This window comes from Marasmius oreades, chromosome 1 (genome assembly GCF_018924745.1).
Source record: "Marasmius oreades isolate 03SP1 chromosome 1, whole genome shotgun sequence".
NCBI classification, from domain to species: domain Eukaryota; kingdom Fungi; phylum Basidiomycota; class Agaricomycetes; order Agaricales; family Marasmiaceae; genus Marasmius; species Marasmius oreades.
The window spans coordinates 2,443,332-2,459,945 of record NC_057323.1 but is presented as its reverse complement, the minus strand read 5'-3'; the positions used below and the strand labels follow the sequence as shown (position 1 = coordinate 2,459,945).

The 16,614-nt window shown below is 42.6% G+C and overlaps 1 protein-coding gene across 1 annotated transcript; it reads right to left on the bottom strand.

The window, feature by feature from the left end:
• Nucleotides 1-15,574: 15,574 nt before the first annotated feature.
• E1B28_000797 (uncharacterized protein) lies at nucleotides 15,575-16,162 on the bottom strand (the record flags this gene model as incomplete). The annotated part of the gene is made up of 1 exon (XM_043146664.1): nucleotides 15,575-16,162. The coding sequence occupies one exon, from the start codon at nucleotides 16,160-16,162 to the stop codon at nucleotides 15,575-15,577; it is 588 nt and encodes a 195-aa protein (XP_043015367.1).
• Nucleotides 16,163-16,614: the final 452 nt, after the last annotated feature.

Sequence of the window (16,614 nt, the reverse complement as noted above, 5' to 3'; positions counted from 1 at the left end):
CAAGGATAGCGAATTCTCAACGTTACGAAGCTTCCTGGGTGCTTTCTGCTGATGAACTCGCCACTTGGGCGACATATAACCTTGTGCGTTCCATATTTCCTTTCTTTTGTCTTCGATACTAACTGTCTTCCGTAGCCTCAACATAACTTTAAGGCTGCGCCTTCCGTCAACTTTCTATACGATGTTCTCCCCGATCTTGAACTTCGCCCTTACTCTCCCTGGCATCCCGGATACCGAATGGTCCGCATGATGTCTTCAAAACGACGCCGGTCTGAAGAGAACGACAAGAAGGCCTCTTCCTCTGAAGTCGAAATCGTCGACGATCCCCCAGCTAAACGTCTCAAACAGACCGCTATGCACAAGGTAAGCTGTCATTTCCCCTCTTAGACTTCTTCTAACCATTCTATAGCCAACGTCGAAGAGATCCAAGGCAGTAGTCTCTTCTGAGGAAGAGGAAGACGAAATCGAGTCCGAAGAGGACCTGAAACCTTCTCCTTCCCCAGAAGTAAGTTCTCCTAATATTTTCCTTCTTTCTCAAGACTAACAATATCTTCATAGCCGCTTACCAGACTTTCAAAGAAAGATCCCCCTCCGCCTTCGAAAAAGCAACTGGAGGTGGTCATATCCCAACGTCCGCTCCCTAAGCCTTTGCCTAAGCCAGCACGTTCTCTGGTAAGTCTCTTATTCTTTTCTGTTTCTTCACTATTCTAATAATTGGAATAGATTCCGCCCTCCGATTTGTCGAAAATCAAGAAGGTCGAGATCCCTCCAGTACCCAGTTCGTCGACTTTGTCCTCCGGCCCTCACACTACGCGCAGTTCAACCGGTACCCTCCTGAAGGTCAAGCAAGAACCTTCGAAGACACCTGCAGCTGGTAAGGTCCCCGAGGTTCGAAAGGATAAGGGGAAAGGCAAGGCTAGGCCTAAATCGCCATCTCCCTACGTTCCGAAGCCTTCGAAATGGTTTTCCAATCGCCGATTTGACATCGTAAGTCTCCGTTTTATACTCATTACTTCTTTTCTTTTCTAAGTCATTACTTTTTCAGCATTCGCAAACCCAAAAGCATCCGCAAGGTCTTGACGCCGATAGTAAGTTATCTTTCCAGTTTCTAACATTTTCTTGTTTCTAATTCCTATCTTAGATGTCCCGCTCCGCTTCAACGTTCCTGAGGCAGACGCTTTTTCGCTTCGAGATGTTCTCGAGAGCGGCCGGACTCTTTCTTCAGTAAGTTCTAACCGTCACTCTCTTTTTCCTAAGCTGATCCAACTTGAACAGGAATTAATGCTTCCATGCTTCTCCTGCGCCTCCACAAAAGTCAAGTGCAAGCGCTCTACAACAAAAAGCGAGAAGTGTGATCGATGCAAGGTGTCTCGGTTCCCGTGCAGTTGGATTCTGCCGAAGTCGGAGTCCTGGTCTAGGATGGACATCATCCGGGACTGGGCGAGTTCGACCCCCCAGCAGTAAGTCCTTGTTTTCCATTCTATTCTTTTGACTAACGTATCTTTCTAGACTTCCATTCGCGTCTAGGCGAGCTCTTGCAGCTCTTGAAGATATATGACCAGCTCAATGAACAAGCGCGGTCTCTTCAAGATTCGATTTCCTCCCTTTGTGCCAACATCGTCGACAAGGCTCACGAGGTCCAAGATGTCGCCATCAACCCGAAGGTAGTTCTCGAATATCTTCAACTGCACCCGGACGGTCTGGCGCTCTCTTCGGAGACAATCCGTGGGCTTAGTGCCCTTTTTGATTGGCCGTTGGAAGATGGAGAGGCAGAGGGGTTCACGGAGGTCAAGGTGGATGGGTCTTCGACGACCTTTCTCAACCCGACAACCGGCGAGTCCTTCTCTGTTGCTCTTGGTTCGACCAGTGCCGCTCAAGTACGTTTTCTTTATATTTCTATCCATTTTCCTTTTTATTTTCCTTTCTAAATACTCCTTTCCTTTCAGCAGAACGCTCCGGAACCAGTTCACGATGACAGCGCGTCAGCTCGGGAAGTTGAGGAATCCGTGGTTCAACAGCCAGGTCAAACGGTTGTCGAGGGGAAAGAGCGTTCGATGGAGGCACCATTGCCTGGGGATGTTGCCCCGTCTTCCGATCCTCTTGGACGTTCACCTAAGTGTAAGTCCAGCTCATATCCTAGATATCTTCGACCTCACTAACTATTCCTGTTAGAGACCTTCGCCGATATCTTGTAATGGACTAGTGCTTGGACTTGCGGTTCTCGAGACATTGGTCTCGGGACCTATTCTTTTCTTATTTCTTGTAATGCTTCTATCTGTTCAGTAGTATACATACTACTTTAAAAAATGTATTTCTATATCTTTGCTACTGTGTAGCATAAAAATACACTCTGTATTTTTCCTTCTATTACTGTGTGATAAAGGAATTAAGAGTCTTCGAAGACTTTTGACTTAGACAGAGTGCCTTCGTTAGCCCCTGTCTAGTGACTTCAACGATATCGAAGAGACCCCTAAGTCCTACTTTCCCTTTATTCTTTTCTATATTCCCTTCTATCCTGACAAACATGAAGCTAGCCATTGAAGTGCTGTATGAGTTATTGGTTTCTAGTAAGTCCATTCTAATGTCTTTGATACGCAATCTCGAATCTAGACATCGAATAGAGGCATACCCTAGGAACTTTGTTCCTTATGTAGGGCTTTCCTACTACATTGCTGGAGACCAGATCGTTCTTCGTACGCCTCTTTCGACTAAACGAGAAGCTGAACTAGCCATCCAACTCCAATTCATGGTTTCCCTACGTCATTCTGACGGACCTTACTTCAAGTTTGTCCTCACGTTCGATCCAGCACAGAGACCTTTTATCACGGGTCCCCTCTGCTATCACATTTTTCCTACAGCTGCACGCTCATTCTTTCATCGACTTGCGAACGCTATGGCTCGAGTCGGATTCCTGAAGCTCGAAATTGCCTCAATTCCAGGCGCTGTCGAAGCTTGGTGCATCGCCGTTTTCTATTCTTTCTTCATAGTATCGGATTCCATCCAATATGTTCCTCCACAAGCCTACTATGGTTTCTTTGACTTTGAACTCAACACTGCTAGGTACATATCCGCGGATTTCCTGTAGCCTAAATCTTCGAAGTCGAGTTCCGATCAAATTTCCTTATTTAGACATGATCTACATTTCCTACGCCACGCTGTCTGTAGTATAGATCTTGTTTTCAATGTGCTTTTTCTATTTTCTTTTACTAAGACCCCATCTTCGACATTGAAACCATATGTGTCTCGATGGCATCTCGATCATCCTCATGGTTTTCCTTATGGTTCTCTTGTTTCTTAGAGTGTAGGGTTTATTCGGAAGATCGAATTTCCGGCAATTCTGGGCTGTTGCACCAACATCGATGATCCATTCTTAGCCGTTGCTTAGTTGCAAAACGCAAAATTCTGTTCGAATTTCAAGTCCTCTCCCCCTGACAAAAGAACTGTCAACTCCGTTGACTATACCTTTCGGTATAAAAGCTTCAGTGAGGCCATTCCTATCCTCACCCAATTTTCCGTTCTTTTTACTTCTACACTCTCAACTCGTACCGTCTTCGATATGTCTACTGCCAGCAAAGTCCCTGCCTGGAACGGTCGTGACCACTTCCTTAAGCACAACGATGCTTTCATCAAACATATGGAAGCCATGCTCGCCAGCAATATGAGCGTGCTCGCCGATGAAGGCGCTCGCGCTATTGCCAACTGTCTAGTACGTTGTTTCTATTCGTATCCTTTCTTCTTCGACTAACTTCCGTAGTCTGTTTCCATGTCTATCTACCACATCGCGAAAGATACCGAGGCCTTTAATTTCATCAAGAAATGTGTTGAGCTTCTCGAGAAGCTCCAGAAGGTCCCCGGCGTGTCTGAGGTTCCCAGCTACTGCGGTCATCTCGCTTTCGTTCACGAGGTGCAGGCCATTCGTACCAAGCAAGAGGAAACCCTTCGCAACAAGGCCAAAGGCTCCAAGCGCTCTGCTGTACGCTTCCTATCTCAACGATGTCAAAGATATTACTAATAGTTTCTTTCCTTTAGAAATCTGCAGAGTTGGTCGGGTCCGACTCTGACGAAGATATGGAACTCGTCGCTGATGCTTCCATTAAGCCAAAGGTACTTTCCAACTCTGTTTCTGTTTTTCCTTACTAAATTTCAGGAGATGGAGGGGCTCGAAGCCTCTATCCATTCTGTCCTCAAACAGAAGGAAGGCAAGTCCGCTGGTAAGGACGTTGCCAAGGGCAAGGGTGCTCGTGCTAATTCTGCCCTTAAGTTCAAGAAAGTCAGTTTCTTGAAGTCTTCGATTTCTGTTACATTCTAATTATTCCTTTCAGAGTGGCCCTAACGGTACTTCCGCCATGGCTTTGTCCAGGGCCAAGAAGGCTCGCTTGCCAACTCCAATCGTTGACACTGCTGAAGAAACACCCGGTATCTTCTCTTATTCCTTTCTTACTTCGTACTGTCCTGACACATCGAAGAGGAACTCCGCCTTCGTCAGGAAGGCCACGAACGTATTCTTCACATTGCGGGCTGCTGCCCTTTGCCAACCTTTCCAAATACGATCCGGAGCATCTTCTTTCTGTTGCCAACTTCTTGCGCACTGAGGCGGTTACTCTTCAGCATACCATCCTTTACGCTCACAACCAGTACAAGTTCACTATTTCTCAGCTCGACAAAATTAATCGCGTCCGCCTTGCTAAATTAGGTATCGACGATTCTATGGACACCGAATCCATCGAGGAGGCCATCAAGGACGTCTCTGTCCAAGGCGAGACCTCGAAGACTGGCTACGTCTCCGCCTAATTTACCATTTTTCCGTTTTCCTTTTCTAAGTAAAATATATAATCCATACACTTCGCTTGGACTTATACTGTACTTGTCGTCTGTAGCGCTGTTGCGCAAATGTGATTGATTTGAAGTTGAGTTTAGTCTTCGACATCGCTTTCTTCAACTTCTTCGAAGTTGTGTCCGATGTCTGCTTCCTCTTCGCTAAGTCGCAAGTTAGGAATTCGGTCGAAGATATAGTCTTTGTCCGGACCATACTCAACTTCTTCATCTTCTTCTACTAATTTATCTAACTTTTCTTTAGACAAATGTATAAGTTTTTCTATTTCCGAAGGTAACTCGATCGGAGTATATCTTGCCACATGAGGCAGAACTCTGAAAGCAGCATACTTTCCTCTCATAAGAGTCCCATCCATTTCTGCTAAGATATACAAACCTCCTTTTGTCCTTCTAATTACTATACAAGGACCAAAGTATCGAGGAAACATCTTTCTATCTAAGTTCTTTTCAATCTGTGTATTTCGAACTTGGACCAATGTACCCAGTTTAAAGTCATACGGCTTTATAGTGTGCATATAGTCTTGTTCAAATTTTCTTAGATTCCTTCTTTTATTTTCGGATACCCTTTGCACCATATCTAATACATGTGTACGATGTTTTGCCAGGGCTTGAGCACGAAATCCAATAAGTTCTTCCCTGGTCCAAACCCGTTCAGGTGTTTTGACTAACCAAGTAGATTCTACCAGATCTAGAGGCAAAATAGGTTCTGCCCCCAAAACAAAGAAGTAGGGTGAACACCCTAGACTCTTCCTAGTTGTAATTCTGTCTGCCCACAAGATATGTTTCAAGAAATAAAACCAGTGGTGTAAATTCCCACTGGTGGCTTTTGCCAATGCTTGTCTTATATCAAAGTGTGCTCTTTCTATCTTTCCATTGGCCTGAGAATTGTATGGTGAGATACAAATACCTCTAACTCCATATTTGTCTCTTAACCATTTAGTCAAGGCTAACATCTGAGGAGCATTATCTGTTACGATCTCTTCAGGTGTTCCCCATCTACATAAGATGTCATCAAAGAACCATTCCGCAAGTTGCCTTGCATTCTCATTGGCGATACCTCTTGCTTCAGACCAATTAGACAACGCGCATCTTCCATGCACAATGTTCTTGCATCCTCTACTAGCAGGTGTCATTTTGATAACATCAATATGTATTTTCTGAAATAGAGAAGGAGTGTGGGTAAGAACTGGCGGAATTCTAAGTAACTCCAATTTCCGTTCTTGACAAGGCTTGCAAGACTTGACAAACCAATCCACATCTTCCTCTAAGTGAGGCCACCAAAATCGCTTCTCAATAAGAGCTTTGGTAGCGAACATTCCTTTATGCCCTAAGTTGTCATGCGATGCAACTAGCATCCACATTCGCTTTTCCTTAGGTACAAACAATCTATGATGGCTAGAACCATCCAAAGACTTTCTGTATAATCTTCCTTCATTGTCTACAAAGAACTTAGCAGCCCTTCGTATAAATTTACTTTTCTCTGATGCGGTCATTAATTTCAAGACATCTGAGTCTGAGTTGACCAACCAGTCAATAATCTTTGGAATTCCTTCATCTTGATCAATTGCTTCTTGACTTCGATGAATTTCATCATATGGATGGTCCCTGGACCATTCCAAGTCTATTTCTGATGGGATAACTACCACTTCCTTTAGTGAATAGCTACTAGCCCAACTTTCTTTCTTATAATGAAAGGACTCAAAATAATAAGCCCAAAGTCTTTCTTCATCTCTGACTTCTTGCAATTCTTCCTCAAAATCCACTACATTTGTAGCTAACTCTGTGAAGTCTACAACTTCATTAAAATATCCTGACCTAGGATCTATATGATCCTTGAAGGTCTCAAATTCTAATGGTTCTTCAGTCTGGTTTTCACCCATCCTGAATTTTACCGGTTTTCCATCATCATCCTCTAGAAATTCTTCCCAACCTTCTGGTCTCTCAGTTGACTTGCCACCTGGTGGTGGTCTCGATAAACCATCTGGCCCATGTACTAATCCCTTGATATGGACTAAGGTAAATCTCCAGAGTCTAATTTCTTCTATCCAACGGTTGATACTGGCATTTGGCGCGCTACTAGGATTGTCTAACATTCCTTTTATGTAGCTAGCATCGGTTTCAACTGTTAAGTTTCTGCATCCATAGGTCTGATATTTGGTAGCTCTTAGAGCCATCATCAAACCATATAATTCTCTTTTCGGTTGAGAAAACCTTGCTTCTCTTTCATTAAGGGTAATGGAACCAAAGTAGTTGAAGAACTTCCTGCGAGGATTTTCTGGATCTTCTTGATATAAGTAGAATCCAACTGCTTGCCATGAAGTATCTACCGCTAACGTAATTCCATTAGGATTTTCATAGTCAATGGGTTTGAGTGCTGGCGCATTTTGAATAGCTTCTTGAACTGTTCTCACAGCCTTCATCTCCGCTTCCCCAATGACAAAAGGTACGTTCGCTGCAGTCAACTTAGTCAACGGACGTGTAATTTTCGCATAATCCTTAATGAACATTCGCATTTGTCCTGCTGTGCCCAAGAAAGATTTTATATGCGTTCTGTTTTCAAAGTTTGCAGGGTCCCATGATAGGATGACTTCTGCCAACTTTTCTACTGGCTTTTCTCCTTCATAGGACACTCTGTGTCCTACTACTAACCCTTCTGATACACACAAGTATGCTTTAGGACCCGAAAAGGTTCCACCAACATACTTCATGCGCTGAACTATCCGATTTACGTTCTGGAAATGTTCCCAAACAAATCTTCTAATTCCTTTATTTTCTGGTATGGTTTCAAATGACCCATCTGGTGTTTCGTATCTAGAGGCCAGTCCTCTGATAGGAACATCATCAATATATGGTCTTGTGACATGTGGCATTTCTTCTCTAAAGATGTATGATACATCTTCATGAAATAATGGAACAGAGTTTGTCCAACCCATTGGTAATTTAACCAAATGATAAGGACCAAATGGAGTCTGGAATGTAGTATAGTCCCTTGACTTTTCATCTATCAGTCTTTCATCATAACCAACCCAGATGTCCAACATGCCTAAACATGCTCTTCCAGAAAAGCTAGAAGCTATCTCTGCTGTTCCTGGTGGAATTCCTGAGTGTTGGATCGTAACTCTATTCAAAGCTTCTAAGCTATGAACTAAGCGCAGACTCTTTCCATCTTTCTTCAAAACCATAAACCATCTAGACCGATAAGACGAAGTAGTGGGTTCGTAAACACCAGCTGCTATCTTATCTTTCAGGATCTTGCATACTTCTTCATAAATCCCAGGTGGAATAGGAATATTCTTTTCCACCCATGGAGTATGTGGTAGTACTGGAAATTTGATTGGAGGGAAGAAGTCTGTCCTGAAGTTTCCTCCTTCTTCTGCACACCAAGCAAATCCTTTTTCCTGTACTATCATGAAATGATGCAACAATTTCCTTTCTTCTGGCCACAAGAAATCTTCGGAGTGATTCTTGTCAATGACCTCTTTCCTTTCTAAAGTGTATCTTTCTCCAGGCGAATATTCAGGTGGATTAGGAGATAGTTCTGGAAGTTCCGCTAGTGGATCTCCAGTAATATTCCTTTGTACCCTAAATTCTTCTGGCATTGGTGCAAGTTGCGGTCTAACCTTCAAGTGCACTGGTTTATACTTCCCCAATACAGAGGCTGGCTCTAAACCTGTTAGATTCTCAGGGTTTCCGTAAGGAGTTTCTGAGTTATCATTGATAAGTGGGTTCTCTCCACTTAATCCTTTTTCTATTTCTTCTATTCTAGCACTAGAGGCTAACAAGGCTGCGACTTCTTCGAAATCAGATTTACTAGCTAAGACAAACGCTTCTGCTAATTCTACTGACTCAAAGTTATTCTTTTCTGGTAATTTATACCCTTCTATCTCAATTTTATTATCCTCAAAAATAAAACTCAATGCAACCTCTCCTTGATCATCTAGCAATTCCTCAAGGCTCATTGAAAATTTTCTATTTCTGAATTTTCCTCTCTTTTTAATTCATCTTCTCTTTCTTTTCTAGCCTGTCTGGCTCTAGCATTTTCTCTTCTAAGGATTGGCTTCTTTGTTTTATGGCGAATCTTAATTCCCTCACCTCTAGGGTAAGTTAGTATAGTACACTTTACTCTAGTATTAGGGCAAGTGATTACTATGAGTTGATCACCATCTGGGAAATTCTGAACCTCTGAGTTTGTTAAAACGTCGAAAGGTCTTCCCAACAAAATCTGATAAGGAGCATCTTCGACAACATGAAGTTGTAAAAAAACTTCTACTTCACCAAATGTGAAAGGTACATTCCTTGCTAATCCTTTAGTCCTTTGTAGTTGACCATTTGCAGATTGCATAACCACATTTGTATCTGGATCCCAAATCATTCCAAGTCCAATAGCTACAACCATATCTACTGCAACTATCTGAGATCCACTATCTATGATAGTTTCTACTCTTTCTTTGGACCCATTGACTTCTGGATAAATACATCGAAGACCATCCATTACATTAGCAACTATAAAAACATTACGCTGCTGTTCCATAGGAAGGTCTCTGATATACTGTTCCACCGGATCTTTCTGAACTATTGAACCAGCTTCAAGCTGTCCTCTAGCTTCTTCCAAAACTTCAAATGTTTGGTCAACTTCAAGTTCATCTAGATCGACGAACTTACTTTCCGTTCCAAAGTTAGAAAATTGCTTTACTAACTTTTCATCTATTTCTGCTTCGAAAAAGGACTTCGCATCCCTTCTAGGCAGTCTTCGATTTCTAAGTTTCCTTAACAAGGCTTTCTGTAATTCCGGCGAAGCTTTTATAGCATGCGACGTCGAAATCTCAACTTCCTGTCTCAGAATTTTGTCCGCAATCTCTTCAACCGCTTTCTGCTTTACGACTTTCCAATCGTCATCATTCAAAGAAAGTTTCTCCGACTTAGGCCTAATAGCCCTTCTAATGTCTTCGACTTTCTCTGAAATGTTCCGGCTTCCTTGACCTTTGTTTCCCTGGTCTTCTTCTGGTTTCCTGGGTAAAGCAAAATCCCTTGGTTGAAATATCCTCTCAATCGGTTCTACCCGATCAAAGTGTCTCTCTTGAGGATCTTCCTTCTCTGAAGTTTGTTCCTTGCTAGTTTCCTTTTCTTTTGACTTCTTTGAAGTCGGCGCATTATCATTTTCTTCATTTTCTTTTCTCAACTGTGGAACTACATACTTGGATCTATCAAAGTTTTTCGGCGGCGAAATCACAACTTCCGGCTTCAATCTTCGAGGTTCCTCAAGGGTCTTTTCCTGGGCCTTATCCCTTTTACTGCCCTGCCCTTTCCTTGGAACTTCTAGTTTTTTGAGCCATTGAGTTTCTTCATCAGAACCGATAATACTTTCGATTCATCTGAGTCACCCATTTCTTTGATAGTTTCTTCCAGCGCAAACTGGAAGTTCGAGACCGGCGTTGGCTCTTCTTCGACTTCAAACATTAAGCTCTGTGCCATCACCGAAGTCTTAGCCGTCCATCCTTTCTCTTTGGCAATTGCCCAAATCCTTTCCGCACGAGTTGGTCCTGGTTCCCCGAATCTCACAAATGGAACCCGGTCCCCGTTCTTTAACTCGAACTTTCCATCAGCATTCCTTCTCAAAATTCCTTTCGCCAATAAATCTGCTTGTTCCGGACAGTCCCTCATGGTATGTCCTTCCTTATTGCAGAACCAACACTGCATATCCTCGACCCAGTTAGACTTGGACGAAGACTCATTTCCATTGCGCGTTCTATCGCCAGGACGTTGGTATTGGTTTCCGTTATTCTGAGTCCCATTTCCGGTACTCACTTTCATTGTTCTCATCAATTCAAGGAGTAATCGGTTATTATTTTCCATTGCCTTATTCTATTCTGAGACTTGCTGTCCCAATTCTCGGAGTTTCACATTATATGTGTCCATCGAAGACGAAACTTTCTGTTCCCATTTGTCTTTGAATTTCTTTTCCCTAGTTTCCGGGACCGGTGGTCTCAAAAACTGATCTTCAGACTGTCTTACACCATGAAGCATCGTATACCCTGCAGGCGTTAACCCCGCATAGGTATCTCTACCTGATTGTCCTACTTCTGGTAAATATGCACCTTGTATCATCATAACAGACATGTTGATAGCCGCTTCCTGAACATCTTCGATCATCCACGGATCCTGACGTTTCTTTAGCTTTTCAGCGATGTCCATGTCCTTACTGGACTCTGCCATGGCTTTGGCAAACAGATGTTTCCGTAACTCCTCCGCAAAGCGGGGCTCCAAGGTGTTGATATAATACCGGACTAGGTCCACATTCGTAATCAACGGCGGATTCACATTTTTCAACTTCTTCGATTCTAAGTTGAATTCACGATTAAACGCAGCTAACTTCGAGGTATGTCCAATCGGTATATACTTCGCTTTCTCGCAAATGGCAAGTAGACGCTCACGAGAGCCAATCTTCCTGTCCTGCGCTTCCGGGAATTCCTTAAGTAACTCTTCTCGGAATTTTTCCCAATCATAACCTCGAGATGACGGTACAACCTCCGCTAATAGCTCTCTGGTTGCTATGTCCATCTGGGTCATAGTAAAATTGATCCGCGCTTCACCATTCTCTATGTTATGGAACCGGAAATAATCCTCTAAGGCTGTAAGCCAACCTTCAAAATGTTCCGGGTGATCTTTACTAAAGACCTGAAGTTGCAACTTGTATTTGTCCCCTTTCAGGACATCTCTCGCTTCTTCGGAGAGCTCCATCCAGGAGTTCTTTGGTGGGCGATCCGACATTTCTGTCGGCGCCATTGATTCATTTCTATTCGACATTCTAAATTCTGATTCTACGTCTGACAACAAACTCGATAAAGATGATTCACGTGAGGAAGATGGTAATGGTACTAGACTAGCAGTACTAATGCCTTCTTCGACGGTAAAATACCCTCTTTTCGTCGGCAACTCAGCTAAAGATTGATTTATTCTTAACTGGGCTGCTTCCGAATCTCTTGTTTGTTCTGTATTCCTTTTTCTCAGTTCCTCAAGCTTCTTCTGAATATTTGAGAGACTGTGATCAAACAATTGTGACTGTCCTGCAACAGTCGAAGTCAAAGTTGTTCTTTTCTTAGAAGTCTCTAACGCTTTTCCTTTATTCGCAACTGGTGGGTCGCTTTTAGGAGCAATTTTGACAGATTCTTCCGTAAAGTTCAACGGGTATAGGGTAACTTCTCGAAGCGAACTTCTTTGAAGTCAAGATGTACAATGTAAATGAAGTCTTTTCTTAGTGATACCACCCCCTGCGGTGGTCACCAATGATAACAGCACTAAAAGCTACCACAAGGTGCAGCAAAACACACTCCAAGCACGAAGTGCGCAAAACCAAACCCAACACTAGCAATTAGCGTAGTTGATTTGTGGAGGTCGGTATCAATGGACGCTCTCAGCAAGGTTCACTGAGAACTCTAAGATATGACTTCAAGGGTGGGGCTTTATATGGTTCAAAACAAATTCAAATTCTGTGTTCACAAGTCAAAATGACAAAGGCTTTCTACGAAGTTCACTACTTCGAGGAGGTGTTCAATTCTTTCTAAGTTCAAATAGAACTATCAAATTCAATTCAAATTCGAGTCAAAGTGACTCTACAAGTTCAAAGTTTCCAAGTACCAAAGTGGCAACAAATTCAAATCAAATTCAAAGTTCAAATCTAATCTTTTCCAAATACAAACACCAACTTCAAAGAAGTGGGGCAAAGTATGAGCCAGAGTCCCCTAGTGAAAGCACTTAGGCTTCTGTCGTAGGTTACTGGGGAAATACTGCTGCTACCACCCTTCCTTATATACGCCTTTTCGAATAAATAATAATCAAACGTCGAAGATATGATAAAAAGTCGAAAATATAGAGAAATCCCTTTCAGAGATACCAAAGTACCCTTAATCAGGTATAGTGCACGTCAATTAGATATCAAACTGTCCAGAATATAGTATTCCTTATTCCTTTTCCTCATATTTTCTTTATTCCTGTTCCGAGTCGGATATCTTTGACATTTGCATGTGGATACATCCTGACCCCTTTTTGTTTCCAAGGCGAGTCCCCATGTGCTCCCTTGTTCTCTCTTGTTCTATCCGATCTGGAATAGTCCAAAACTGCTCGATCTACATTCCAGGGATCGTTCCTATGGTTCTTTCCTGGTAGAATGTCCTTTCTGACCGGACATCGTCGACATCCGCCCCTTTTCTTGTTTCCAGCTGTAAGTTACAGCCACCGGCATTGTTTCTGTTCCTTAAGTCCGAAGTGGACTTTAGATAGTTACATCCGTCCGATTGTTACTTCCAGATGTACTTCTAAGAGTTGTTTCTGTCTTTTCAACCAATATCGAAGAAATCAATAAATTGATAGTAAAATCAAGTGTCCCCATGTTTGCTACAGGTAATTGCGAGTGAGACGAGGCCTATCCAAATGAACGAAGGTTTTTAAAGGCTGCTTCATCAGTTCCTACAGGTTTCAGAACGTCGAAGACTCTCATCTATAGGGTGTTTCGTACTTTCTGTACTTCGGATAACCCGCAAATAGACCTGTGCTTTGACTAGCAGCTTGGGCTTGCTCTAATCCTCATATTATGTTCCCATTTTGATTATATTATATATAAAATGTTAAAAATGCGTTTATTTAGGTACTAGTAGAGTATATCCGCGATACCGATTATCGCCAGTTTCCCTCACTTATGGTTACGGCACTGCTCCACTCTTCTAAAACTAATGGGAAGGTCCGGAGGGGACACCGGAATGATAGGTATATGTCGTTGAATTCTATATAAAATGCATGGTTGACCAGTCTCATTAGTTATGCAAATGGCTATAAGTGGTAATTCACCAAGTTCTACTCTCTACATTCTACTATGCACTGGCATATCAAGGGATTGTACTATTAGAAGACTTGTAGTCTTCACAGAACTGTTCGTAGCAGAACTTAACGGAGTCAAAAGACCTTCATACTAGGAGTACCTACTTCTACGGGGATTTAGTTGATAAGAAATCGGATATAAGACCACACAGACTAGGAGAAATTTGATATGACCATAGATCAAGTCCCAATCTGAGGAAAGGGCAAAAAGACATGATACAGATCCCAGATCACAGATAGAGTACCTAGGAACCAGGCAGGAATGAACAACAGATCTCGGAGTCCATGCTGTTCATATGCTATGAGAGTTCAGAACTCTTGATCCATATGCTGGGGCTACTTGGACACACAAAGTCCATATGATTTGATAATGTCGAAATGCAGGATAAGGTCCATAGGCAGGAAATACCACATGGTACACCTATGTAGGTCCATTCTACATGCTGAAACAAGAATGAAGAACGGTCCAGATTGGTCCGAAACATATGATTCGAATACAGAAAAGCTCCGTAGACAAGATTCTGCACATGTAGCAGTCCCTAGCAATAAGACTCCGCATGGATTCGTAGCTACGGTGCATTATTTTTAGAGATGAAACAAGTAGAGATAGGATTACAAAGCTAGCGTAGAAGTAGTATAAAAGCAGCTCATGTATCCATAGATAAAAAAAAGTACTACCCGTGCGTAGGAAAGTCCTGAGTGAGTTGCCTGTGAGTAACTGCTCTTGACACTCAATAGAGAGATTTGCCCTGTCATTGTGCAGTGATATGATAAGATTTGATTTAAACTATACAAGACCACCGAGGTCAAAACTTGAGAACTATCTGTCCATAGGCCGCCGAGGTCTTGATTACTGTTTTGTGATCTGTCAAGGGTCTTAGCGTTCGTGTCTGCCGAGGACTTAGTTTTCGTGTCCGTTGAGGGCAATAGTCTCCAATCGTTCGAATTAGTCTTACCGTAGATGAAATTCACAGTCCCACTTAGTCCACTGGACAATAAACAGAGCCCCTACCAACCTTAGAATCCCCGTAGCTGTGGTGTTTTTACACTTGCAGTTGCACATTGATTTTATAAGACCTTCATACGATATTGAGACTGTGATCTTGTGCGTAACCTTTGCCAAGCAGTCCACCCTTGCAATCTTTCCTGGTGTGTAGAGATATTGATAGACTTTACACGGAGGTTTACTAGTTTTTTGGGTTGATTTGGTGTTGGTGCTACTTCCGTAGCTCTGATATTAGGTTGACTCTTGAGTGGTATACTTCACCCTTACTGGTATCATGAATACCTGTGAACCGTGTGGTGAACCATATGACGAACCGTACTCCTATGACGAGAGTAGACCTTCGGCGATGAGAGCATCCTACAATGAGGACCGTATCCTCACGAGCCGGTACTCCAATAACAACAAGAGCATACAATAGACGGTACCCAACGTACACCAGTGTAGTGTACCACATACCTGTAACCTAGTCCATGTGTACCCCATCCTGTACTCTAACACTAGAGAAGGGACTCTAGGGTGAGTCCGAATCCCAATTAGACGGTGAGTCCCCTGACAAGGGTGACCTGGACAAAGTAGAGCGAATGAGTGAATGGGAGAGGCGAAAGGTAAGGATAGGGAGGATAAAAGACGAAGGACCAAGGAAGACAAAGGACAAAGGAGATCAAATTCTAGGGAAATATCTACCACTAAGTACTCCTTAAATACCTATCTAGTAGAAAGGGTTGTACTCCTATACCGATGACCCCTTCTCTAAGATTAGGAGTACCCTCCTATAAATCGACCTATTTCACATGATATCTCCCTTGATCATATGCCAAGTCCAACAGCAGTTGACCGTATAGGAGGAAAAGTCGGCGGTAGGTACTACTCCTGGTTCAGTTCATGACACATCCCCAACCCAGGTGAGTTCTTCATTAATGGTGTCACACCTGGATATGGTGCATGAACTCCAGGTATCGATGAGTTCTGTAATGGCAGTGTCACATTGTCCTGTCGTCCATTAGATGAATGTTGATTCTGTATAGTAAGAATAAGAGTTTTAATAGTATCAGTCAAAGTGGAAATTTCAGAATGAGTAACATATTGAGAATTATGAGAAGAATGGGACATGTGAGGAGGCAAATCCCATTGTTGTTTGTTTTGAACATGATTAGCATCCAGAGCATCACCAACGTGTGTATCTGAATCATCAGGCCAAGCAGTGGGATCCTCTGATGACGATAACATAGCACCCCCATCTTCCATAGTATCATTCATTGTAGACAAATTCAACTGTGGAGTAACGGGAGTGCTATCAGGGAAAGGAACTTGGTCCGTTGAAATATAAAAAGGAAGTTGAGTCAACAAGGAGAAAACAGACTCTCGAGATTGAGTACCACTGGTAGCAGTCCTCATTTCTCGTAGAGCAGTACCATATGTAGAAAGAGCCATAAGACAGAGTGTGATAAACATTCTGGCTGTTGGCCTCTATTGCAGATAAGTTGTATTGTGATGAAGAAGAGCGAGGAATAGATGTGTAATGAGGTCGAATTGGAGGTGCCAACTGTGGAATACCACCTTGAGTGGGAGAAGAAGGAGAAAAAACTGGTCTAAATGGAATATTTGAAGACATCTGATAAGGAAGGTTCAGTATGGTGTTGGAATTGAAAAAATTAACAGATGGGTCTGTAGGTAATGAAAAAGAACTGCGTTGTGGATTTTGAGGCGGGCAATGTTGGCGATTTGACGACATCTGGACTCATCCAAGATGTAGGAACATGGTGTTGATGGCGATATGATTGATAAAAAGCGAAATCATCGAGATCGCAATTGATCGAGATTCGATATGTTGATATGATCCCGTGGGATGATATGATGAAATGGAAATGGAAAAATGGTGATAAGGAACGTAAACGCAAGCCAAG